Source organism: Sylvia atricapilla, chromosome 10 (genome assembly GCF_009819655.1).
Source record: "Sylvia atricapilla isolate bSylAtr1 chromosome 10, bSylAtr1.pri, whole genome shotgun sequence".
Classification (NCBI taxonomy): domain Eukaryota; kingdom Metazoa; phylum Chordata; class Aves; order Passeriformes; family Sylviidae; genus Sylvia; species Sylvia atricapilla.
Window position 1 is genome coordinate 1,619,218 of NC_089149.1, and position 25,015 is coordinate 1,644,232.

At 49.1% G+C, this 25,015-nt stretch overlaps 2 protein-coding genes across 2 annotated transcripts; one reads left to right on the forward strand and one right to left on the reverse strand.

The window, feature by feature from the left end:
• The first annotated feature begins 1,550 nt into the window (after positions 1-1,550).
• On the forward strand, positions 1,551-5,892 carry IL12A (interleukin 12A). Its single transcript, XM_066326471.1, has 6 exons — positions 1,551-1,718; positions 2,121-2,321; positions 3,225-3,332; positions 3,441-3,482; positions 3,614-3,719; positions 5,726-5,892. The coding sequence occupies exons 1-6, from the start codon at positions 1,551-1,553 to the stop codon at positions 5,890-5,892; spliced, it is 792 nt and encodes a 263-aa protein (XP_066182568.1).
• Positions 5,893-7,607: 1,715 nt separating this feature from the next.
• Positions 7,608-18,102, reverse strand: CARD8 (caspase recruitment domain family member 8). Its single transcript, XM_066325669.1, has 14 exons — positions 17,674-18,102; positions 17,178-17,243; positions 16,648-16,698; positions 15,322-15,372; positions 15,173-15,219; positions 15,000-15,049; positions 14,108-14,328; positions 12,692-12,942; positions 11,054-11,188; positions 10,683-10,821; positions 9,608-9,661; positions 9,444-9,527; positions 8,645-8,914; positions 7,608-7,989 (listed from the first exon to the last, which is right to left on the reverse strand). Coding segments are annotated over exons 6-14 (1,176 nt in total). The 5' UTR covers positions 15,002-15,049; positions 15,173-15,219; positions 15,322-15,372; positions 16,648-16,698; positions 17,178-17,243; positions 17,674-18,102; the 3' UTR covers positions 7,608-7,969.
• Positions 18,103-25,015: the final 6,913 nt, after the last annotated feature.

Consider the following 25,015-nt stretch of genomic DNA (forward strand, 5'->3'; position numbering starts at 1 on the left):
AAGCACATAATTTGGCTCTAATATGATTAATATAAATATTAATTATGGAGATTTTTCATTTGGGCTAAGCCTGGTCAAGCAGAGGATGAAGGAGGAGGAGAAGAAGGTGGATTCCACTCACCAGAATTAAAATCCCAGAACGGGTTTGGGTTGGAAAGGACCTTAAATCCCATCCCATTGCACCCTGTGCCATGGACTGGGACATCTTCCACCATCCCAGGATGGTCCAAACCCATCCAGCCTGGCCTGGGCCACTTCCAGGGATCCAGGGACAGCACAGATCTAGAGGATATCATCAGGATATATCCCAAATTCAGCAGAAAATTCACCCCAAATCCCACCCCAGCGCTGATCCTGCTGGGAAACCTCGTGCCCTGCCGAGAGCAGGGGCTGAGAAACCTGGAAAGCCAAAAAGTGGCGCCTTTCAGGAACAGCCCTGCAGCACATCCCAAAACCTCTTTCACTTTTGGCTCCTACACGAGCTGGAAACCACAGCCCACAGTGAAAATGACGGCGCAGGGGTGGAAAACACAGAGAGAAATTGGAAAATGATGCTGCTGTTGGAGCGAAAAAGAAGTCTCAGGACACGCCACAGGCTTCTTATAGGAAACAGCAAAAATATAAAGAATCTGAAAATGCAATATAAAACTCTTGATTCATCCTGCTCCCTTCCAATTTGACAGCAAAAATCCCAGTGACTTCACGGCAGCCCCAATGCACAGAAAAGTTTTCTGCAGCCTTTCGGTGCAGCTGAGAATGGCCACGAGAAATAGGAGCCCCTATTAAAGTATTTGTTGATTATTCCAAATATTTCAGCGAAATCAAACCTTCGGGGAGGTTTTCACAAACATTCCTCAGTGAGGTTTTGTCGTTCGAGAATCAGAGGATCGTGGAATGGTTTGGGCTGGAAAATAGCTCGAAGTTTATTCCATCCAAACATCCCCAAGGCCACCCCTGAGCCCTGTCCCCAAGTGCCACCTCCACAGGGCATGGGGAGTGCATCCCTGCCCTGGACAGCCCCTTCTAACCCTTTCCGTGAAGGAATTTTCCCTGATATCCACCTGCTGGAGGCTGAGGCTGTTCCCTCTTGTCCCATCCCTTTGGCCCCGAGAAGAAAGCGGGATGAAGACTAGAACTGGAAAAGCCGGAACGAGGCGATTCACGAGGGGATGGAGCGACAGAACAGCGAGGGGGCGGCTTCAGGAGGAGGTTTAGGTGGGATTTGGGGATGGAATTCCTGCCTCGGAGGCTGCCCCTGGATCCCTGCATTGCCCAAAGCCGGGCTGGGATGGAGAGCGGGATGCCATCGGAATGAGAAGACCTTTAAGGATCCTTCCAACCCAAACCATCCATGGCTCTGCCATCCCAGGGGGGCTGATCCATGTGGCAGTTTTCCCGCAGTGTCCGTGCACAGCCCGAGGCGGGGCAGCGGTTCCAGCGGTGGCCGCCCGGGATTCCCGGAGCTCCCGGCACACTCACGGCGGCCGGGGGAAATCCCGCCCGAGCAGGGCTCTATAAGAGCGGCCCCGGGCCGGAGCCACGGCACAGACATGGAGCGGGGACACAGCGGCGAGTACGGCACCGGGAACGGCACCGGGAACGGCACCGGGAACAGCGCCGGGAATGACACCGGGAGAGACTCCAGAAACACCGGGAGCGGCACCGGGAGCGGTACCAGGAATGACACTGTGAGCAGCACCGGGAGCGGTACCGGGAACATCGGGAACAGCACCAGGAATGACATCGGGAGCGGCTCCGGGAACACCGGGAATGACACCGGGAATGGCACCGGGAACACCGGGAATGACACCGGGAATGGCACCGAGAGAGGCTCCAGGAGCACCGGGAACAGCACCGGGAATGACACTGTGAGCAGCACCGGGAGAGGCTCCAGGAACACCGGGAATGGCCCCGGGAATGGCCCCGGGAATGACACCGGGAACACCGGGAATGACACCTGGAATGACACCGGGAATGGCCCCGGGAATGACACCGGGAACGGCACCGGGAATGGCACCTGGAATGACACCGGGAATGACACCAGGAATGACACCGGGAATGGCCCCGGGAATGACACCTGGAATGACACCGGGAATGACACCAGGAATGACACCAGGAACGGCCCCGGTGGCGGGCGGGCAGTGCCGCCTGGCGGGGCCGGCCGGGTGTTGCTGTGCCTGGCGCTGCTGCTGCTGTCCCCTGCCCTGGCGCTGCCCACCCCTGTCCGGACACCGCCCCGCCACAGCCAGCCCCTGGCCCCGTGCCTCCGCCGCTCCTGGGACCTGCTGGAGGCCACCAACGCGTCCCTGCACCGCCTCAAGGTCTGCGGGGGACGGGACGGGACGTGCGGGAGCGGGGATGGGACAGGGGTGACACCAAACCAGGAATCGATGGAACAGTTTGGGTCCCCAGGAGAGCAAGGGATGGTCCCCGCAATGTGTTAAAGATGTGTCAGGGATGTGCCCAGGGTGTCAGGGATGTCCCCAGGAGAGCAGGGCTGGTCCTCAAGGTGTTAAGGATGTCCCCAGGATGACGATTATGGTCCCCAGGATGTCAATTATGGTCCCCAGGGTGTCAGGGATATCCCCAGGATGTCAATTATGGTCCCCAAAGTGTCAGGGATGTCCCCAGGGTGTCAGTGATGTCTCCAGGATGTCACTGATGTCCCCAGGGTGTCAGGGATGTCCCCAGGATGTCAATTATGGTCCCCAGGGTGTCAGAGATGTCCCCAGGGTGTCAGTGATGTCCCCAGGATGTCAGGGATGTCCCCAGGCTGTCAGAGATGTCCCCAGCAGGGTGACACTCCCTTCACCCTCCATCGCTGCTCTCCTCCTGCCCCGATCAGCCCCTCAGCACAGGCCTTTGCTCAGGTTTCTTTTTCCCTTTTTTTTTCTTTTTTTCCTACATTTCTCTGCTATTTTTGCACCTTTCACAGCAGAGAACCCCCCAAAAAGCCCCAGCACCAAACAGTCCCCACGCTGCATTTGCTGCTTTTCTAAAAGATCGTTTCCATTTGAAACTCTCCTGCCATAAGCTTCTCCCCAAATTCCACCTCTGACAAGAATTTAAAGCCATGGGGGCAGAGCAATTCCAAAAAAAAAAAAAAAAATCTAAAACAAACCTGCGGTTTTTACAGATAAAGGTATAAAATGATATAAATTGCATCATGAAATATGTCAAGGAGGTTTTTTTTTTTTAATTATTCCCTTTTCTCCCCTCCCCAGGAACGTGACATCCTGAGATTTAACTGCACCTTTGAGGAGGTGGAACTGGAGGACATCACTGAGAACCAGATCAACACCCTCAGAGCCTGCACAGCTGAGCATCCAGGGGTAAAGCAGACAGAAATCCCAGAGAAAATGACAATTTTACCTCATAATTGCACGGAATTTATATAACCCACATTAAATTCCAAATCTTATTTCTTATTTCATTTGCAGCCTGGAAATTGCCCAGTCCTGGAAAGATCAACTTTTGATCAGGTAAATCGAAATAACCCAGGAAAATTCCCGTTCCTTTTTTCTCCTCGTGCGTTTAAACCAGCAGCAAATTCCCGCATTTCTTGACAATTCTTTACTTTATTTTAATTTTTAATTTTTTTTTCTTTGCCCAGAGAAGATGCCTGCAGGGCATCTCTGAGGATCTGAGAGCCTACAGACCATACCTGAGGAACCTGGAGGACCCCCAGCTGCTGGTGGCTCTGGATGCACTGATGGAGGTGAGGATTCCTGCCCCGAATTCCTCCAAAATTCAGGAAATAGGGAAGTGAGGAAAATAAAATAAATCTCCATTTCTCCTCCAGATATTGAAATGTAACAGCCTCAGTGTGCTGGATGTGACATGGGAGGGATTAAATTTGATAAAGCAAATTTTAGCCTCAGTCTATAAATGCAAGCAGAAAATATTTGAAATTTTTACCTTATAAATGATAAAATTCGGTATTTCAGATTTTATCCTCAGTCTATTAATGCAAGTGTGAAATATTTTAAAATTTACCCTATTTACACTTAATTAAATATTTCCAATTTTACCCTCAGTCTATTAATGCAATCGTGAAATATTTTAAAATTTACCCTATTTACACTCAATTAAATATTTCCAATTTTACCCTCAGTCTGTTAATGCAATCGTGAAATATTTCAGAATTTACCTTATTAATGATCAATTAAGTATTTCCAATTTTACCCTCAGTCTGTTAATGCAATCGTGAAATATTTCAGAATTTACCTTATTAATGATCAATTAAGTATTTCCAATTTTACCCTCAGTCTATTCAGGGTAAAATAAATATTTCAAAATGTACTCTGTTAGTGCCATCGTTAAATGCTTCAAATTTTATCCTGAGTCTTTTAATGCTATCATTAAATATTTTGAAAATTTACCTTATTAATGATAAAATTCTTTCAAATTTTACCTTAAGTCTATTAATGTAATCATTAATTTTTTATAAATTTACCTCATTATTTAATTACCTTATTAATTAAATATTTAAAAATTTGCCCCATCTCTTCACGATACACAAAATATTTCAATATTTCCCTTATTAATGATCGCATTAATAAACACATTTATAAAGTATTAAATACTTTATCCTCAGTCCATTAATGTGATCATTAAATATTTCCAAAATTCTCCTATTCAAGATAAATTAAATATTTCAATTCTCATTCTCGGTCTATTCTTGATGCCATTAAATACTTCAAAATGTACTCTATTAATGACAAAAATAAATATTTCCAATATTTCCCTCACTTTATTCATGATAAATTAAATATCCCAAATTTTTCCCTCATTCTATTAATATTTCCAATTCTTCCCTCACTCTATTCACGATAAATTGAATATCTCAAAATTTTCCCTTAGTCTATTAATGAGAAAATATCCTAAATTCTTCCCTCATTCTATTGACAATAAATTAAATATCCTAGATTCTTCCTTCACTCTATTAATGAACAATTAAATATTGCCAAATTTCCCCTCACTCTAAAAATGACAAATTAAATATCCCAAATTCTTTCCTCACTCTATTCATGATGAATTAAACATAGCCAATTTTTCCCTTCCTGTATTAATGATAAATTAAATATCCTAAATTTTCCCCTTGCTATATTAATGATAAATTGAATATCCTAAATTTTCCCTTACTGTATTAATGAGAAATTAAATATCCTAAATTTCTCTGTTACTATATTAATGAGAAATTAAATATCCTAAATTTTGCCCTTACTGTATTAATGAGAAATTATTATCCTAAATTTTTCCCTTACTATATTAAATTAAATATCCCAAATTTTTCCCTCACTATATTAATGATAAATTAAACATCTCACATTTCTCCTTTAGTGTATTAACGATAAATTAAACATCCCAAATTTCTCCTTTAGTGTATTAATGAGAAATTAAATATCCCAAATTTTTCCCTTACTGTATTAATGAGAAATTAAATATCCCAAATTTCTCCCTCCATCCATCCTCACATCCCGCTCTCGCTGTTCGCCCTTGAAGGGGGACGGAAAAAATCCAAGGAATTTGGGGTGTTTTTTTTGGTTTAAACCATTTCTTAACCTCGGGCAGGCCCTGGGCAACTGCACCAGGAAGGATCTGGAGGCACCATTGGAATCGGGATCGTCAGTGGGATCATCATTGGGATCATCTTTGGGATCGCCAATGGGATCGTCATTGGGATCGTCAATGGGATCGTCAGTGGGATTGTCTTTGGGATCGTCTTTGGGATCGTCAGTGGGATCGCCTTTGGGATCACCATCGGGATTGGGGTTGGGATTGGGCAGGACGCCGTTCCCGCAGCGGCTGCGGCTCTGCAGTACCCTCCTGGCCTTCCGCATCCGCAGCGTCACCATCAGCAGGATGCTGAGCTTCCTCAGCTCCCTCTGAATCCCAGAGGGAAAACGGTGGGATCAGCTCCCTCTGAATCCTGGGAATCCCAGAGGGAAACCCGAGGGATCGACGCCCACCGAGCGTTCCGCTGAATTCCCACTATTTGCTTTTAGGGATTCGTGCCTTTCAAACTCTTAAACCATGTTAAACTTCCGGGGATTTTGGAATTTCGGCTGCATCTGAGCACCAGAATGTTCCTACCTCTGATTTATCCGTATTTATTCCGCTGATTTCTCAAGAATTGAGAGCTATTTATGATAATTCCTGTTCTTGGGAATCCCTTCCAACTCAGGGTATTCTGTTCCACGATTGATTTAGGATGATATTCCTAATTTTTAATTATCCCTAGAAGAATTTAATTCCTATTCCTAATAATAACAAATCATTCCATTATTTATTTAGGATGATATTCCATTCCTTCTCCTGATTTATTTATGATGATATTCCATTCTTTCCCCCGATTTATTTATGATGATATTCCATTCCTTCTCCTGATTTATTTATGATGATATTCCATTCTGTTCCCTGATTTGTGATGATATTCCTTGATTTATTTGAGCTCCCATTCTATTTCATGACTGATGACCATATTCCTTGATCTATTTATGATTACATTCCCTGATTTATTTATGATGATATTCCTTTGCTGATGATGATATTCCATTCTGGTCCACGCTTTATTTATGATGCTCCCTATTTATTGTATTTATTGCCTAATAAAATCATCATTCCCTTCAAAATCACAGAGAATTTTTTGGTTCCTTTCGTGATCCAACATGAATCCTTGGAAATACTTTGGAAATTGCTGGCATGGGAAGGCACCTGCCTGGAATTGGTGTGGTTTAAAATCCAAGTTCCCCTCTTGGAAAAATCTGGCATAGGGAAGGTGTCCCTGCCCCTGGCAGGGGTCGGAATGGGATATTTTGGGATTTTCATCCCAAAAAAACCCTTTGGATGCCTTGGGTGGCACCTCCAGCTTTTCCAGAGGCTGAGGAACAACTTCCATCCTCTTCCCAGGATGTCAACAACTTCCCGACACTTCATCCAACTAAAACAATCAAAATTCAGATGGAAATAATGGCAATTTTTCCTGTTTAATCCTTATCTTTTTAAAAAGTATGTTTTCCTTTCCCAAACATACCCAGAGGAAGATGATCCCAAGTATCCCACAGCCTTAAAAACAAGACAATTCTGGATCTGGTCACTCCTCTCTTCTGCAAATTCCATTCTTCCCAATTTGTTTCCAATCCTGCAGCACAGAGATTGCGGCTCCTCACATTTTAAGCACCTAAATTCTATTCAAATTTGAATAAATCAAGTAAAAAAAAAAAAAAGTATAAAAAGTTTCTCATAGAAAAAAGTATTAAACAACATAAAAAAAACCCAAAAAACGGAGACAAGCTATACAGAAAAGAGGGGAGAAGAAATTCCATGGGGAAATTCCGAGCTGCCTGGAGTCCAGAGTGGTGTTCCCATCTTTGGGAATTTCAGGAAGCAGAATTACAGCTTAACAAGGACTGCATGTACAGGATCTATCCAAGAATTCCATATATACAGTGATTCTGGAAAGGAATCTGGTGCAAGTTTAGGATTGTTCTTCCCTGATCCATGAGAAATCCAAAGCACCTCACGATTCTGGCAGTTTAGTGGTTTTTTTTTTTTTTGGAAGGGGTGGAAGTTTCCAGGGGAATCCTTCTCCCTGTTTTAAAGTTTCCAGGGGAATTCTTCTCCCTGTTTTTCCCTGATGGGAATAAAATATCTTTTCCAGGTGATGAAAAAGATAAAGTGGTTTTTTGTCTTTTTTTCTCCAGTGTTTGTGTCTTTCCAGAGTGGCTTTTCCCTGTGGGTGAAGGCTGGAAAATCCGGGGTCCACCTCTCCTGAAAAAGTCTTGGAAGTGGCTTCTTTCCACCCAAAATTCCATTCACGTTTCTCTGGAGGATCCTGCCTCAACTTCCCACCCAGTGGTGATGCCACCAACATTCCTGAATGTCAGCAGGATCCCAGGGGAGCAGAATGGTTGGATGAGGAAGCTCCCACCTCCTCTTCCTCCTCCTCCTCCTCCTTCCAGCTGGCTCAGCTCTGAGCCAAGAAACCTGAGGGAAAGGGAAAAAACCACACCTGAATGATTCCAGAGGATCTCTGGAAGTTCCTTTTGTCCTACGTGAAGGAATTAAGAAAGAACAAAGTTTTGCCGGTGCAAAAAAAAAAAATCCATTTAATTTTTGAGGACAATTCCCCTTGGCTGGCTGAGTTCATAGAATTATGGAATGGTCTGGGTTGGAAAAGGACCTTATAGGTCATTTAATTCCAACCCCTGCCACGGGCAGGGATAATTCCCAGCCCATTGAATAACTCGGATTTGTGGAAGGTGAACTGAACATAAGAACTCCAGGGAAAGGAGGGGGAGCCCCCTTGGGAAATCCATCCCCAAAGTCCTCCACCAGGGAAGGTGTTAATTAACCACTCCTGAAATAAAGACCCAAACAGCTCCTCTTAGGACTTCCAAGGAATCCCAAGAACTGGTTCAGACACCAGGGCAAAAATATTCTTCATTTTCTATCATTCATTTTCAGCCCCTGAAGGGAAGGCTAAAAACACCACAAAACACCAAGTCACTGCTGACAGTGGAAGTGAGACAATTGTAACCTCCAGGACAAACGGTGCACTGGGGATCTGGTGAACCCCCTGATGGAATCCCCCAATCCAGCAGGAGCAGGGCTGGGATCAGTGCCCAGGAGCTGGCCGTACCTTGCAGCGTCTGCAGGATCTCGTAGGTGGCTTTTTCCCCGAGGCTGCTCTGCAGAGCCTCTGCAGTTCCATTGCCCTGTTCCCTGTCTCTCCATTTCCTCAGCACCAGGAATTTCTGCATGTTCACCTCCTCCTCCATGGCCCTGATGTCCTCGATGTCCTTCATCTCCATCTGCAGGCACTCGATGGCGATTTCCCGCCAGCGCCGGTCCAGCTGCTTGGCGATCATCATCAGCTCTTTGTCTGTCAAGCTTTTGGCTCCCGTTCCATCTGAAAACACATTGGATTTCCCCCCAAAATCCACCCTGAGCCTTTCCTGGGGTTGTTCCATCTCCTCCTGTCCCTGTTCCCTGGGATAAGGTCCCAAACTCCTCCCAGGCTGTTCCCTCCTGTCAGGGACTTGTGCAGAGCCACAAGGTCCCCCCTGATCCCCCTTTTCTCCAGGCTGAGCCCCTTTCCCAGCTCCCTCAGCCTCTCCTGGTGTTCCAGCCCTTTTCCCAACCCCATTCCCTTCCCTGGACACCCTCAGTGTCCTTGTGAGGAGCCCAAAACTGCCCCAGGGCTGGAGGAACCTCAGCACACGGGACAACCAAAGCCTGTGGCTTTTTGGGACCTCCTTGGCCACCCTTGGCTCATGTCCAAGCCTCACCTCCAGCTCCATTCCCACCAGACAGTTTTCCAGCTGCTCCTCCCCAAGCCTGAACCATTCCACAGGGAAAAATCCTTGGAAAAGCGAGGTGAGTTTCAAGCCCAGGACACAAAACCAAGCCCAGCAGGTTTTTTCCCAGCCAGCCCCCACCTGCAGTGCCGCCAGTTTTCTGCTTTTTGCTCTGCAGCTCCTCTTCCTCCAGGATGCTGAGGGCTGGCTTCCTCCTCTTCACACCTGGGGAGGGAGCAGAGGTGCTGTCACTGCTGTCCCCAGGGACAGGGGCCCCACCCCAGGTCACCTGCAGGGTCACTCACTGCCTGAGCTCCTCTTCTGCTCGTTCTTGTTCTGGTCGTAATGGATCCAATCCCCTGGGAAAGGGCACAGGAGGAAAACCTGAGGGAGGAATTCCCAGCTCCAAGAATTCCCAGGCACAAAGCAAAGCTCTTGGCTGGATTCCAGCCCCCTCAGGTTTGACAGAATGAGGGTTTTTTCCCCCTTTGATTTCAACGTGCTGCAGCAGGCCCAAATAGGCAAGAGAAATTGTGAGTTACAACGCAAAACCATGCAATTCTATATTACATTATACAATTCCATGGATAATATATGGAATAATATATCATAACATGGAACAATAATAAGATGTAACTTTATATTATGTTATACAATTCCATGGATAATATATGGAATAATATATTATAACATGGAATAATAACATAATACCATGCAATTTCATATTATGCTATACAATTCCATGGATAATACACGGAATAATATATCATAACATGGAATAATAACATAATACCATACAATTTTATATTACATTATACAATTCCATGGATAATATATCATAAGATGGAACAACAACCTAATACCATGCAATTTCATATTATAGCTTACAATTCCATGGATAATACATGGAATAATATATCATAAGATGGAATAATTTGCAGGAGAGTTGGAACTAAATGGTCTTTAAGTTCCAAACAAAACCATTCCATGAGCAGAGGGATGGAGCAGCTCTGCTGGGAGGAAAGGCTGGGAGAGCTGGGATTGTTCACCTGGAGAGGAGGAGCTTTGGGGTGAGCTCAGGGTGGTTTGGGGGAGCTGCAGGGAAGATGGAGAGTGACAATTGACAAGGGATGGAGGGACAGGACACTGGGAATGGCTTCAAATGGACAGAGAGGGGGTTCAGATGGGATTTTGGGCAGGAATTCCTGGCTGTGAGGGTGGGAAGGGGCTGGGATGGAATTCCCAGAGAAGTTCCCTGAAGTGCCCAAGGCCAGGCTGGACAGGGCTGGGAGCAGCCTGGGACATGGAAGGTGTGTCCCTGGAGGTGTCCCTGGATGATCTCTCAGCTCCTCCCATCCCAGACCATTCCCAAGGACTCACTCTCTCGGAGTCTGGCTTTCCAGACAGTCTCATCCGAGTCCTGCTCCACCAGGGACAGGGTGAAGTCATCAGGCTTCTCCAGATACACCTCAAAGTAACTCTTCAGTTTCAGCAGTGATCCGTCAACAAACTCAATCTCCTGCACAACAGAAACATAAAACAACTATAAATATTTACCTCGAATAAAGGAAAGAGAAGGCAATTGGCTGTGGGGAGAGATCCAACCCAAATCCAATCTCCCCAGAGTTTTGCTGTTGGTTTTAGCATCCGGATTTCATAATTTTGGGGCTCCAAGAGGCAAAAGGTTCCTTTTTGTGCTGCATTTCCAGGGAAGCTGCAGTGCAGAAGTGAGGGTTGTCTAAGGGACTCACCTCAGGAGTGATTTCAGCTTCTGGCTCACAGATCAGTCTGTACTTCTTTCCTTCTTGCAGCAATTTCTGGCACACAGGTGGCTTTTCAATTTGAACAAATTTCTTTTTGGAGTGTTTTACAGTCTTTGAGATATCCTATAATTTAAAAATACCATTTCAAGCTCAATATTTCAACGTTACTGATTTCAGGAAAGGAATTAACATTTAAAACCTGTGCTCAGGTGGCTCCTTGGGCTGTTCTCTGGCCCCAGCTTTACAGAGGAGCCACAATCTGTGCCACAAACTTCCCAGAAAGCTGTGGAATAACCACCACGGCTCAAAAAGCATCACTAAACCTCTCCAGCTGTTCTGCCACGGGGGTGAAATGAGATAAGAGAGTTTGCAACCTGAATAAAAGGGAGGATTTTTGGCCCAGTCCTTACTCTAATAGGGTAAATTCAAGTCCTGCTCCTGCCAGAGCTCCTGAATGATCCCACAAACCCAATTTCCTAATTACAGCCCACTGCAGGGCAGTGCACAGAATGTTCTAAAGCTGGGATTTTATGCAGGGGAGCATGTGGATGAATTCACTGTCAGCTGCTTTCCCAAATCCCCAAACCTTCCCTGGGGACTCCAGCACTGCCCTGTGCTCACCCACCCTTCTCCTGAAGGAATCTTCCCTCATATCCCATCTAAACCTCCTCTGGCACAACTTGAAGCTCTTTCCTCTTGTTACTTGGTAGAAGCGACTCAGATAAAGAATGGAAATGGGAAAGCTTCAGGAGAGACAATTTACAGAAAAAAAGGGGGAGCAGCTTCAGATTCAAAGACTGTAGGTTTAGATGGGATATTGGGATGGAATTTTTCCCTGGGAGGATGGGAAGGGGCTGGGATGGAATTCCCAGAGAAGTTGTGGCTGTCCCTGGATCCCTGGCAGTGCCCAAGGCCAGGCTGGACACTGGGGCTTGGAGCAGCCTGGGACAGTGGGAGGTGACCCTGCCATGGCTGGGGTGGCACTGAGGCCTGAAGTTTTATTTTCCCTGTATTCCAGGTTCTGTGGTGCGCAGGGGTGAGCCCTGAGCTCACAGTCAGTGTCACTCAGCTCTGCACACAGCAGGGACACAAAACAAATCCTTCTCCTGCTGCACACCAAGGACAACTTTCAGCCCCAAAGCACAAACAAGGGTGGGCTGGAGGGAGGGACAAGAAGGATGGGACCTCACAGCCTGGAGCTGGAATGGGACAATTCAACCCCAAAATGCAAATGGACCAGAACTTATAAAAGTGTGAGACCTTGTGACCGGTCAGCCATTCTGTGACCATTTTGGGTCCATTTTGTGACCATTTTGGGTTCATTTTGGGTGCATTTCGTGACCATTCTGTGACCATTTTGGGTCCATTTGGTGACCATTTTATGACCATTTTGGATCCATTTGGTGACCATCCTGTGACCATTTTGGGACCATTTTGCGTCCACCTTGGGTGCAGCCCTGCCCAAGGCTCTTACCCTTCCCAAGCTCTCTCCAAAACACCTTTCAAACAAACACCTCCTTTATTCTCCATCTCTCCCCAGCCTGCCTCAGATCAAGAAGGAAACCAAGCCACCAGAACGAGGGACCGAAGCTGCCCTCCCAGCCCAGGAGCCCGCGGAGGCCGTACCCTGATGATGGAGTCGTTGTTGGTGGCCAGGTAGACCCAGAAGGACAGCGAGGGGTGCTCATCCACGGCTTTGTAGAGGATGACGGCGCCGTGGTACTGCAGGGGCGCGGGGCTGTGGATCAGGGGCCCCACGGGGGACAAGGAGCTCACCAGCCATTTGACGTGCGAGGCCGAGAACTCGGCCGGGGCCTCCATGGCCGCGCCACCCGCCTTCACGTGCAGCACCTTGAAGGCCACGCTGCTGCCAGCATCTGTGGGGACACCCAGAGTGTTTGGGGCAGGGGGATGCTGCTGCCTTCTCTCCGGCTGCTGCCTTGTCTCTCTCTCCCCAGGGGTCTCCTTCAGAAGCCACAGCAGCGGCCATTTTAAGGCCAGGCACTTGTCTCAGAGGACGAAGGGCAGGAGGGGATCGCTCCCGTGGGGTGTTTTCCAGCAGGGTTTATTCTGGCATGGTGGAGGGATCAGGGAGAGCAGGCCCAGGCCATGTAGTGTCCAGGGGACGAGTATGGGGTCAGTGGGCAATGGTTTGAGGGCACAGTGACCAGGGACAGCAGACACAGCCCATGTGGTGCCCAGGGGTCAGTTGGTCAATGGTTTGAGGGCACAATGACCAAAGGACAGCAGGCCCAGCCCATGTGGTGCCCAGGGTACAAGTATGGGGTCAGTGGGCAAAGATTTGAGGGCACAGTGACCAGGGACAGCAGACTCAGCCCATGTGGTGCCCAGGGGTCAGTGGACAGTGGTCTGAGGGCACAATGACCAAGGGACAGCAGACACAGCCCACACAGTGCCCAAGGGTCACATATGGGGTCAGTTGGTCAATGGTTTGAGGGCACAGTGACCAGGGACAGCAGACCCAGGCCATGTGGTGCCCAGGGGTCAGTCGGTCAATGGTTTGAGGGCACAGTGACCAGGGACAGCAGACCCAGGCCATGTGGTGCCCAGGGGTCAGTGGACAGTGGTCTGAGGGCACAATGACCAAGGGACAGCAGACACAGCCCATGTGGTACCCAGGGGTTAATTATGGGGTCAGTGGGCAAAGATTTGAGAACACAGTGACCAGGGACAGCAGACCCAGCCCATGTGGTGCCCAGGGGTCAGTGGCCTGAGGGCACAGGGGCAGCACAAAGGGCCAGCCCTACAGAGGGCTCTGAGGGATGAACAGCTGGGGAGGGCAGGGTTAAGTGACCAATGAAGGGAGCAATCCAAGAGAGATTGGGGATAATTCTGCAAGACACCACGAAGGAAAGCCTTCTCTTCCAGCCAAGGCAGGGAACTCTACCGCAAATCTTCCCAGGGCAAAGCTTTGGGAAGAAAAGCGCAGAAATTTCCCTGAGGGGATTTTTAGGGTTCCCACAGGGCTCAGAGCTTCCAGAAGCTCCCAGGGGTCCCTCCCAGCCCCGGGCCCAGGCTCACCCCCCAGGCAGAGGCAGTGAGGGAACTGGATGGAGCTGAGCGCGGCGGGCGCCGAGCAGCGCACGTCGAACAGGGGCCCTCCCACGATCCAGGGCTTCTCCACCAGCTGGGCGTATTTGCTCCAGGACAGCAGGGAATAGGTGATCCTGGCACAGCCTGTCACCTCGAAAATCAGCCCAGTGATGCTGCACTGGTAGGAGCCCTCTGCATCCAGCTGCACCCTGCAAGAGACATCCAAAGATGTGGCGCTCGGCCAAAAGCACTGGGGGTAACAGAGAGACTCCCTCCTGCTTTATCTCCACAGCACAGGGGCCACAACGTGCTCCAGGCTGGTTTGGAGCTGGTACTGAGCTGTTAAAAACTGCTGAGGGCTCACCCAGCCTATGCAAAACAGCTGGAAATGAGCATTTTGCATAAAGCTTCCTGCGCCAGGAGCTGCCCTCAGGGGAAGGGCTCGGTGTCAGAGCCAAGGTTTTCCCATGGATATCATCTACAGCCAGAGGGGAGAACAGCAATGGACAGCCCACAGTGGCCACTGCAAGGCAGAGAGGGGGAGAACAGTGCTGCATCCAGGGAAAATGCAGAACTGAAGGGGAGGGGGAGGCAGGGGACATGCCTCGTGTGCACTCAGGCTGAAATAAGCAGAGGAAAATGGGCCTGCTGTTCACTGGGGCAGCATCCTGAAAAACCCTGCCAAGAGCTGTCTTGCACCAGGATCTGGAGGCAGCACAGGCTCTGAACTGTGATTTTCAAAGGATTTGGGTGCACCTTCCAGTCTAAATCCAAATGCATTTGTGCAGCAAATGAGCTGTTTGCCCACTCCAACCAAAGACTGAAGCACCTTGCTGAGAACAATGTAAACTCAAACCCATCACATTAAAAATATTCATACATAAATTGTCCTCCCGTAAGTCTCCTGGGGGTCACTTGTTCCTTCTGGTCCTGGAAATAGATTAAAAAAAAAAAAAAACAAAAAACCTTTAAAAAGGTGAGGAGAGAGTAGAATTACAGTTTGCAAATGATCTCATGCAAAATAAGTGGGTGGTTTTTTGCTCACAAACCTACATTATCACTCCTGCAGTGCTGACAGGGTGGTGGCAAGCAGCTCCCTCCTACTGGGGAAAGAGGAAGATGAGCTCATGAAAAGCCAAGTAATTAAACAGCCAGGAATAATTAAAAAAAAAAAAAAAAAACCTCAGGAGATCTGTTCCTACCTGACTCACTGCAGTAAGGTGTGGATTCCTTCTCCTCCTCCTGTTCTTCATCTAAGAAAAAGGAGTTTGGAGTAAATATCTCAATGTCCAGAGAGTTTCTGCTCCCACGTTCACCCAGGACATCCCAATTTCATTTGCTTAAATTCACCAAATCCTAAGGAGAACATTCCTGAGAGTCCTTGCATGCTGTGCACAGCCTGGGGGTGAAGCTGAACAATCAGGATACAAATTTGCCAAAGGCTCCTTAATTGCCCAAACTCCTGGGAATTTTCAGGGGGGTTAAAAAAAAACCCAAAAAGATTTATCCTGGGATGAGCCTCATAGCGCCAAGGCATGGAAACTGGGAACAGCTTTCCTAAGGAGCAACCGCCACACTGTCTGCACTGTGTTTGTCCCTAAAATGATTTTAAAAGTGCCTGGATTCTCCTGGCTGCATCCAACAGGACGGAATTCCAGCAGAGCTGACACTTCAGCCCAAAGGTTGTGTCCTGAGGGGTGGATTTGGGAGCAGGGGAGTGGCAGGATCAGCTGCTTCCCATCCCACTTCCCTCCATGGAAAAAGGGATGCTGGAGGCTGTCCCAGAGCTGCCCTGGAACTCCCATCTCCTCCTGGGCTGGGAGAGGCAGGGAAGCAGCCTGGCAAACAGCAGGAACACTCCCTGCACGTGGAAACTCGTGGCCTCCACCCCTCCTTTCCTAGGGATGCTCTCCAGCAGCTCCTTTTCCCCAAAGAGATGGAGCTGCTGGCTCAAAAAATCCTTCCTGCCACCCCACATCACCCCTGGGGCAGTGCCAGCTGCCTTCCTCCTGCTGAGCAAGGGACAACAGGGACAATAAACCCACCCTCACCCAGCCTTCCTCCTCTGCATCTGCAGGGAAAAACCACTGGAGCTGTTTAATTAGCAGTATGACAAAAAAAAACAGAATAAAGTGCTGCCAGCAAAACCCATGGAAGAGCAAAACCACCGACAGCAAACAACACTTCCTTTAATTCTTTTCCTGTCCATCCTGTTTGGTCAGTTCTGTTGCCAACTTTTGAGGAAATTTATGGTCCCCTGGTGTTTGGACAATGCTGTGGCTGTGTAAAAATACCCGTGGGTATTGTGTCTGGGGTGTTGTGTCTGCGAGGTGAAAGCAGCACCAGCTGCTGCCCTTTGATCATGGACAGGAAATCATTGGCTCCCAAAAATTTTATTGGGAAAGCAATCAGAGTTAGCATTCCCTAATAACTGTGAGGCTCTTCCCAGGAGCAGCAGCTGCTTTAAACTGAACATCAGCTTCAAAAAAAAGGGGTTACAGGTAAATAAATCACAATGTTCTGCTCACCTGACTCCTCTTCTGAGCTGCTGCTGGAGCTGTTTCCAGAACTGGCTTCTCCTAAAAAATAGACACAGGTGGAATGTGAGTCCAGGGATCCATCCAGAGGTTTGGATCCATCAGGCCAGGCGGCAGGTTAGAGATTGGAACAGAGGAAAAAGAAATACTGAGGGCAGAGAAAAACATCAGAGCATCAAATGCCACCACGAGGGGAGACTTTGGGGTCACCCAGACCCATGTGAAGGGCGTTTAGAAGATTGAATCCTCATGTTTTATACAACCTGGGATAATTTTGGAGCTTCACCCATGGCACATCCCAGTGAAATGATGGTTTTCCACGGCAAGTGGGAGCAGCTTTGGAGGGAGCTGTGTCCCACCAAGTGGGATGCACCAAAGGTGGCATCAATTAATTATCCTAACAAACGTTATTCAAAGAGAAACCAGCACTGGAAAGGCAGGGATGTGCTCTGGGATGTGGCTGGGGGGGGAAATTTGGGATGGAGGAGGGAGGAAATCCCTCAGCCATGGTGCGTGCTCACCCTCTGGCTGCTCCTCGGCCGATCCTGATCCGGATCCGGATCCCTCCACATCATTGGGTGCCACCTCTGCAAGGGAACAGCAGGGAATAAAACTCTGAGCAGGATTTAACTCTTCTCTTGCCCATTTTGTACCCAGAGAAAGGGAATAAATAACAAAAGAACAGGGATTTTAAAAACCAAAGTAATCCATAAATGAAGGGTTTACACCAAAGCCTCTAAAGGCAGTTATAGAATTCCCATTCCAAAAGATGGGCATTTCCACAAATTCCTGTACCTTTTCAACTGGTTTTTAAGGGCAATTTTAGAATTCTCATTACAAAGAATGGGCATTTCCCAAAACCCCTGTACCTTTCCAACTGGTTTTTAAAGGCAGTTTTAGAACCCCCAATCCAAGGAATGGCTATTCCCCAAAACCCCTGTACCTTTCCAACTGGTTTTTAAAGGCACTTTCAGACTTCCCATTCCCAAGGAAGGGCATTTCCCCAAACCCCTGTACCTTTTTCATCTGAGGAGAGGGACTCAGCTCCGCTGGAAGACAAGAGCAGACACACATGAAACCTCTGCCAGCCCTTTCCCACGCCTGCACAGGGGCAGCATTCCCAGCTCCTGCCCTGGCATCGCTCCCAGCCTCAGGAATCTGGGAGCTGGGGATGGAATATTCATCTCCTGCAGCATCACCCCTGCCCTGCCTCTCTCCTGACCCTTTTTGGGGACACTTGGCTCTGCTGGACACAACTCCCACTGGCACAATTCCTGGTGCCCTTTTGCCAAGCACCAGCGTCTTGTGCCAGGTGCCTGTTGGATTTGGGAGGAATCCAACCAATCTCCAGGCAGCCAAGAAACTCAAGATAAACTTTGTACTCCAGCAGAGCCATCTGTGGCAAATTCACACCAAGCTCCAGCCTCTAGCCCCTCCTGGGAAGGGGAAAAAACTGCCGTGTGCATCATTCACGGATAAAAATCCTGCTTGGAAAACCTTTTCCAGGAGCTCCACGACATCTGTCAGGCAGATCCAGGCAAGAAAAGCCGCCCTGAGGAAGGGAATGGCCCTGGGTGCAGTCACCATAAACCAGCAGGTGACATTCAGCACCGTGGTGGCATCAGGAAATATTCCAGAACCTCCATCCTGCCAAGGGGCAGCTGGAAGAACAAGCAGGGAAAAAAATCCAAACCATCCAGCCCTTTTTTTTTTTATGGGAGGTGGTGAAGGTGCCAGTGCAATCCCAGAGATGCTGGGGATGCTGAAGCTGAGGTGTGGGAGTTGCTCAGCTCAGGGGGATGATTTTTGGGGCTGATTTTGGCCATCCTGGGTGCACCTGGAATGAGGGGACATCACCACGGGGGCCAGAGGCTCGGGGCCATGCTGGGGCGCTCAGCCAGAAAATTGAAAAAAGAAAGAAATAAATTTCATAAAAATCAAGAAATAAAAGAGGCAGGAACATCCCAAATGAACTCAGGGAAGCGATGCCAGCTGGGGGAGTCCCAGCAAAAGGGGCTGCAGAAGTTTCTGGGTCAAGGGCAGGAAGAAGTGCTTGAGAAAAGCTTTTCCCTCACGAGACATTACACAAACAGTTCGCTCTTCCAAATTGTATCTTTGCAAAGAAAAACCAAAAAAAACAAAAAAAAAACCCACACACACAAAAACAAAAAGACAGAGAGTGAAAAAAAAAAAAAAAGTGTATTTATCTGGAGGATTTGGACAAAGCCTGGATGCTCTCCAAGCCCAGAGCCGGCACCTAAGCCAAGCGATGTTTTGTGCAACCCTTCCACCAAGTGCTGGCTTGCTAATTTGGGATCGCTTCCCTCGAGCCCCTCCAGCTGCATTTCCCTCCTCCCGCGCTGGCAAACGGCGCAGAAACAGCGAGGAGAGAGGAGAAAAAAACAACAACAAAAAAAAAAAAACCCACCAAAAAAAAGAGAAACAAAAAACCCGCCCGCAGAGCCTCGGAGCAGTGCACATTAATAACTGTAACCATTAATTGCGGCGGGGAGGAGCCGCGCAGGGCAGCGATAAAGGCAGGGGAAGATAAACACCAGCTTTGCTCGGGGTCACGGCAGCACCGGGGGCTCGGGGGGCTCGGGGGAGCGGAGGGGACCCGGGGAAGGCGGAGGGGACCCGGGGCAGGCGGAGGGGACCCGGGGAAGGCGGAGGGGACCCGGGGAAGGCGGAGAGGACCCGGGGCAGGCGGAGGGGACCCGGGGCAGGCGGAGGGGACCCGGGGAAGGCGGAGAGGACCCGGGGCAGGCGGAGGGGACCCGGGGAAGGCGGAGGGGACCCGGGGAAGGCGGAGAGGACCCGGGGAAGGCGGAGGGGACCCGGGGAAGGCGGAGAGGACCCGGGGCAGGCGGAGGGAGCCCGGGGAAGGCGGAGGGGACCCGGGGAAGGCGGAGAGGAGAACCCAGCGGTGCGGACGGGGCGGAGCGGCAGCCGCGCTTTGTTCTGCAGCAGCGGCGCGGCAGAAGCCCGCTGCAGGTGCACGGCCGGCCTCGGGTACCCGAACCGACCGGGGAAAGGAGCGGCTGGGCACGGGCGGGACCCTCCGCGCCCGGAGCCCAGGAAAAGGGGGGCCGGGAGGGGATGGAGGGGCGGGGGGATGCCGGGGATGCAGAGGAGGATGCGAGGGGCGGGGATGGGGGCGCAGGGGGGACAGCGAGGGGATGCAAGGGGACACCGGGAGGGTGCAGGGGGTGCACGGGGACAGCGGGAGGGGACAACAGCGGCGAGGGTGGCGGGTGGCGGGGGACGCCGCGCAGCCCCGGGGAGCGGCGGGGAGGCTGCGGGGGGATGGCGGGGGACAAGGGCACCGCAGGGACACCCCATCCCCGCTCACCTGTCGGGCTCCTGGGCCTCGGACATCGCCGACCTTCCGCTCGGGGCCACCGCGCGGGAACGGCCGCGTCCTCCGCGCATGGGGGGCGGGGCCTCAGGGGGCACGGCCTCCCCTGGCCACGCCCCAAACACCGCTGGCCACGCCCCAAACACCGCTGGCCACGCCCCCAACTCCTCCGAACACCTCCGGGCCCCGCGGAAACCCCCGGATACCCCCGAACGCCTCAGGGCACCTTCGGACACCCCGGAAATCCCCGAATACACCCGAGCACCTCCGAACAGCCCCGAATACCCCCGGACACCTTCGGACCGCCCGGAAATCCCCGAATACCCCCGAACACTTCCGAACACCCTCAGAGGCTCCCGGACACCCCCAAACACCCCTGACACCGCTAATATTTCTCTTATTTTATTATTCAAACACCGCTAATATTTCTATCATTCTATTATTCAGACACCGCTAATATTTCTGTTACTCTATTATCTGGAGGACAGCCCCACACACCCCCGGAGCTCCTGCTCGCCCCCTCGTTCTCGCCGCCCTCAGAGCCCCGGTGCTGTGTGTGTCCATCACCTCGGTGCGATGCGGATATAACCGGGATAATTCGTAAATAGAGAGTTAATATTGATATGCTGAGGGCGTTGTCTATTAGAATGTTTGTATTCAATGCACGCATTAGATAATTTTAAAGCTCAGAATGGTTTGGGAAGGGACTTTAGGGCTCGTCTGGTCTCACACCTCCCCAGACACGGGCAGGGACAATGTCCATGGCTCGGGTTGGCCTTGGGCAGCTCAGGATCCGCCTCCTGCCGCCTGAGCTGCTGAGAGCGAAAAAGGAAAAGGAAAAGGAAAAAAAACAGCTCGAACTTGCAGCACATTCAGACATTTTTTTATTGATTAAAAAAACCAAACCAAACCAACAAACAAAAACAAAAACAAAAACAAACCACCAAAAAAAACCCCCCACAACCAAACCAACCAAACAAAAAAACCGGAATAAAAGGGGAATAAAAAGGGAATAAAAATGGAATAAAAAGAGGAATAAAAAGGGAATAAAAATGGAATAAAAAGGGAATAAAAGGGGAATAAAAAGGGAATAAAAATGGAATAAAAAGAGAATAAAAATGGAATAAAAAGAGAATAAAAGGGGAATAAAAATGGAATAAAAATGGAATAAAAAGAGAATAAGAAGGGGAATAAAATGGAATAAAAGGGGAATAAAAAGGGAGTAAAAGGGGAATAAAATGGAATAAAAAGAAAATAAAAAAGGGACTAAAAGGGGAATAAAAGGCTCTTAGGCAGCAGCATTTGGACGCTCCTGCAGCATCCCAGCAATGCGGTAATCCCGGAGCCCCAGCACACCCCTGGTGTGTTCCCGGTGAGGGAATTCCAGAGCTCCAGCCAAGGAAAACCCCTCCCAGCCCTCCCCGACAAGCCCCGGGCTGGAAACATCCAAAATCACCCCAAAATCACCCCCAAATCACCCCCAAATCAGCTGGGCTTTTATGCCCCTTGCAAAGAAGGGCGTTCAGAGGTGTGGTTTAAGGGTGTTTCTCCCATTCCAAGAGCTGCTCCAGCCCCAATCCCTCTCTCAGCATCATCCCTCCGCCCCAGGGCAGCTTTGGGCTGAAGGTGGGCTCTGGGTGACCCTTTCTGTGTGTCTGCCCAGGGCCCGGAGCAGAAATGAAAATAATCTCCCTAAATAAACGGCAGTACTTGAGCAAACACAGGCTCAGAATGCTGCTTCCAGGCGCTTTTCAAGTGCTCCTGGAAATAATTCTGGATTGAGAGTTTTGCCCCTCGCCCCAAATCGCAGCCCTCTGGAGCTCCAGGACACCAAAAAATTCTGGAAAATCCATATTCCTGGGAAATTCCAAGTACAGAGCTCCCAGGAACGAGCTGCCAGGTCCAAAGGGAGGGTCTAAAACCCATGGAAACCCGACAAAACAAACCAACTTTTAATGGGACACCCTGGAAAAGCGACATAAAGCGGTTGAGTTGGGAAATATAAGGCAAGGAAATCCCCTATTTAAACGACTCGTCCAGGCAAATCCAGGCTGGAACAAACAGAAGGAAGCAGGAAAAGTTCATGGCACGATTGCGACAGTTGAGAGTGTAAATAATCCCCCACGGTGGAGAGTAAATACAGAAAGGAAAGCAAAACCAGGGAAGGGGAAGGAGGAGAGAGGGGGAAAGTGGAGTGATGCTTTTTGTCATTCCCAGCTCCATCCCTGCGATGCCGCTCAGAGCCGAGGTTTTCCAGCTTTTCCAGAGGTCTCCAGGCCCGAGGATGATGCGATCAATATCCCGGGAAGTGTCGGGCCACCGAGGAGCCACCGGGGCAGCCCCAGTCCTGCTGCTGGAGCCGCAGCAGCTCAAACATCTCCAATTCCGAGTTTTCCTCTTTGATTCACCCCCCCCAGCCAAAACCTGCCCCAGTTTACACCAACAAACCCTTCCCAGTTTAACTGGGAGTCTGGTGGTGCTGCGATTCAGTTTCTCAGAGCATAAATCAGCTTTTTTTTTTCTTTTTTCTTTTTTTTTCTCCCCAAGGACGAGACTAGATCTAAGACCCGGCTTTGTTGGCGCTTTATAAACCAGGCCTTTGTGTGGAAAAGGAAACTGCAGCTGCTGGTGGCACCCCGGGACAGGTCCTTGCAGGCAGCTCCCAGGGGAATTCTCGCTGCCAGGACCTGGCCAGGCATCCCTGCAGGGGCTGCGGTGCAGAGGCTTCAGGGTGCCAGACATTTACCACCGAAAAACCAGGCTCTGGAAGCACCCAGAGCAATTTCAGCCTCCCACCACCTCTCTGTTTTTTGCAGGTCCATCCCCTGAGCCCCAGATTCATCCCAGATTTAAAAATGGGGATAAATAATAAAAATCCAGAGCCTGAAGTAAATGTGTGCAGGGTAGCAGGAGTATCTCAGGAGGTGAGGAGAGACATCTCTTCCTTCTTCCCTGGCAGATTGGATCTGGGTTTTCTGGAGGATTTTCAGCACAGTTCGTGATACTACTTCTGCTTTTTCTTTTCCTCCTTCTCTTTCTTCTTCTTCCTTCCTCTTCTTTTTCTTTGGATCTTCTTTCCCTCCTTCTTCTCCTTTTTCTGTTAATCTTCCCTTTCTTCTATTATTATTACTACTATTATTATTGGGTTTTTTTGTGTTTTTTTGGGGTTTTTTTTTGTTTGTTTTTTGTTTTTTTGTTGTTGTTTTTTGGGGTTTTTTTTGCTACTTACAGCAGGCTATCCATTCACTTTTTGGGTACTATCTGAGCAATTAATACATTAACCAGATCACTCAACAGAAAATAAGAAAGAGGCACAAAAAAAATGTTGTCAGCTCCCAGAATCTCTCACTTTTCTGGTCCCAGCAGTTTTTTTCTCTCTTCTCAGGAGGATGAGAAGGGTTTGCAGTGCTGGGATGGATTGTGCAGCTCTTCCAGGGATTGCCATTTTTGAAGGAAAGCTGGGTGAGTGGCTGGTTGTACTTTCTGGGTGCAGTGGCCCTGCAGCCTCCCAGCACAACAGGGGAGTGTTCTGAGCAGGGCAAAGGGAGCTGTGTGAATGCATTGAAAGAGCAGCTATTGACTGAGTCCTGCAGGAATTCCTGTGCCAGGCTGGGAGTGAGGGCTGGGATTGTCTGCTGTGCACTGGAACCCTGTGGGAAACGGATTAGAAAGAACAGAAATCACAGAAACAAGTTTCAAGCGATGACCTTGCAAATAGACGAGATTGTCTGAAGCCTGGAGGCTGAAAATTTCAGGTTTTCTGTGCTAAAAGGTGCTGAGCCCCAAGGAAGCACCACATTTGACTGGAGGCCTTGGGAAAGGCTCCCAAAATTGAGTGAAGGCACTGGGGTTGTGGGTGTGTGCTTTGAATGGCGTTGTGTGATCTTGCAGGGTGAAAAAATTCGATTTAGGGGTTTAGTACATAGTAATATATATATGGGGCAAGGTGGAGCATTTGAGGCCTTGTCTAAGTCTTTCTTCTTCATCTTCTTCATGAGATTTGGTGTTTTTTTTCTTATTGGGGGAAAAGTTCTGCATTGCAGACCTTGAGTGGTCAATTATTGGGTTTAAAGCATAAATAATCAAAGTGTCATCTCGTTATTGGGTGATTAGTGCTTAAATAACCTTGTGAAGAGTTTGAGTTAGAGACAGAGCCCTTTTCACCTTGTCAGCTGGAGCTCACAACTTGTGAGACTGTGCTATAGAAAAGAATTAATAAACATCTGAGTCCCAACAGGAAAACTCCATCTCTTCCCTTAATCCTGGCCCTGACACGAAGAAAAGAAGATATGAATCCAAAATACCTGTGGATACTTTTTCTTATTCACCCAATAAGATAAAAAAACACACCCAAAACCATGAAGAAGAAGGTGAAGAAGAAAGACTTTGACAACACCCCAAATCCTCCATTTCCCCCCATACATTACTATATACTAAAACCTTAAATCTAAATTTTCCACCCTGTGCTATCCCACACTTCTATCCAAACCCCACACCCACAACCCCAGTGCTGTCACTCAATTTTGGGAGCCTTTTCCACGGCCTCAAGTTAAATGTGGTGTTTGCTTGAGGTTGTTTTTTTTTTTTTTTTTAGCACAGAAAGCCTGGAATTTTCAGCCTCCAGGGTTCCAGCGCACAGGGATTTTATTCCAGAGCCGCCTGCAGATGGCAACAGCTCCCCAGCCCCGTGCTGCTGCCCCCGGATTCCTCCTGGTCCATCCCGGCTCCCGGGATGCAGGAATAGATCATGTCATTCATAAAATAATAATAGAATCAGAGAGTGAAAAAAAATGAAAAGAAGTCGATGAACGGGGTTGTTTGATTATGGAGGAGTGGGTGCCCTGTAAATTTGGGAAATTGTTTGTAATCCCACCCCAAATTCGCCGTGGGCTCAGGAACTCCCTCTGCTCTCCTGCTTCATCCCTCAGACACCTCCCAGCACGGGGTGGGATGATGCAGCAACAGGTGCCTGTTGCAAATGCAGTTTTTATTTCACTCCCA

Excerpts from the sequence above, each read along its gene's own strand:
- IL12A (XM_066326471.1), top strand. The coding sequence starts at position 1,551 with ATGGAGCGGGGACACAGCGGCGAGTACGGCACCGGGAACGGCACCGGG. Across the intron at positions 1,719-2,120 it reads CCGGGAGCGGTACCGGGAAC|GGCCCCGGTGGCGGGCGGGC; the intron begins ATCGGGAACAGC and ends GACACCAGGAAC. Across the intron at positions 3,483-3,613 it reads AAAGATCAACTTTTGATCAG|AGAAGATGCCTGCAGGGCAT; the intron begins GTAAATCGAAAT and ends TTCTTTGCCCAG.
- CARD8 (XM_066325669.1), bottom strand. Across the intron at positions 11,189-12,691 it reads ACAACGACTCCATCATCAGG|GATATCTCAAAGACTGTAAA; the intron begins GTACGGCCTCCG and ends TTTAAATTATAG. Across the intron at positions 8,915-9,443 it reads GAAAACTGGCGGCACTGCAG|ATGGAACGGGAGCCAAAAGC; the intron begins GTGGGGGCTGGC and ends ATGTGTTTTCAG.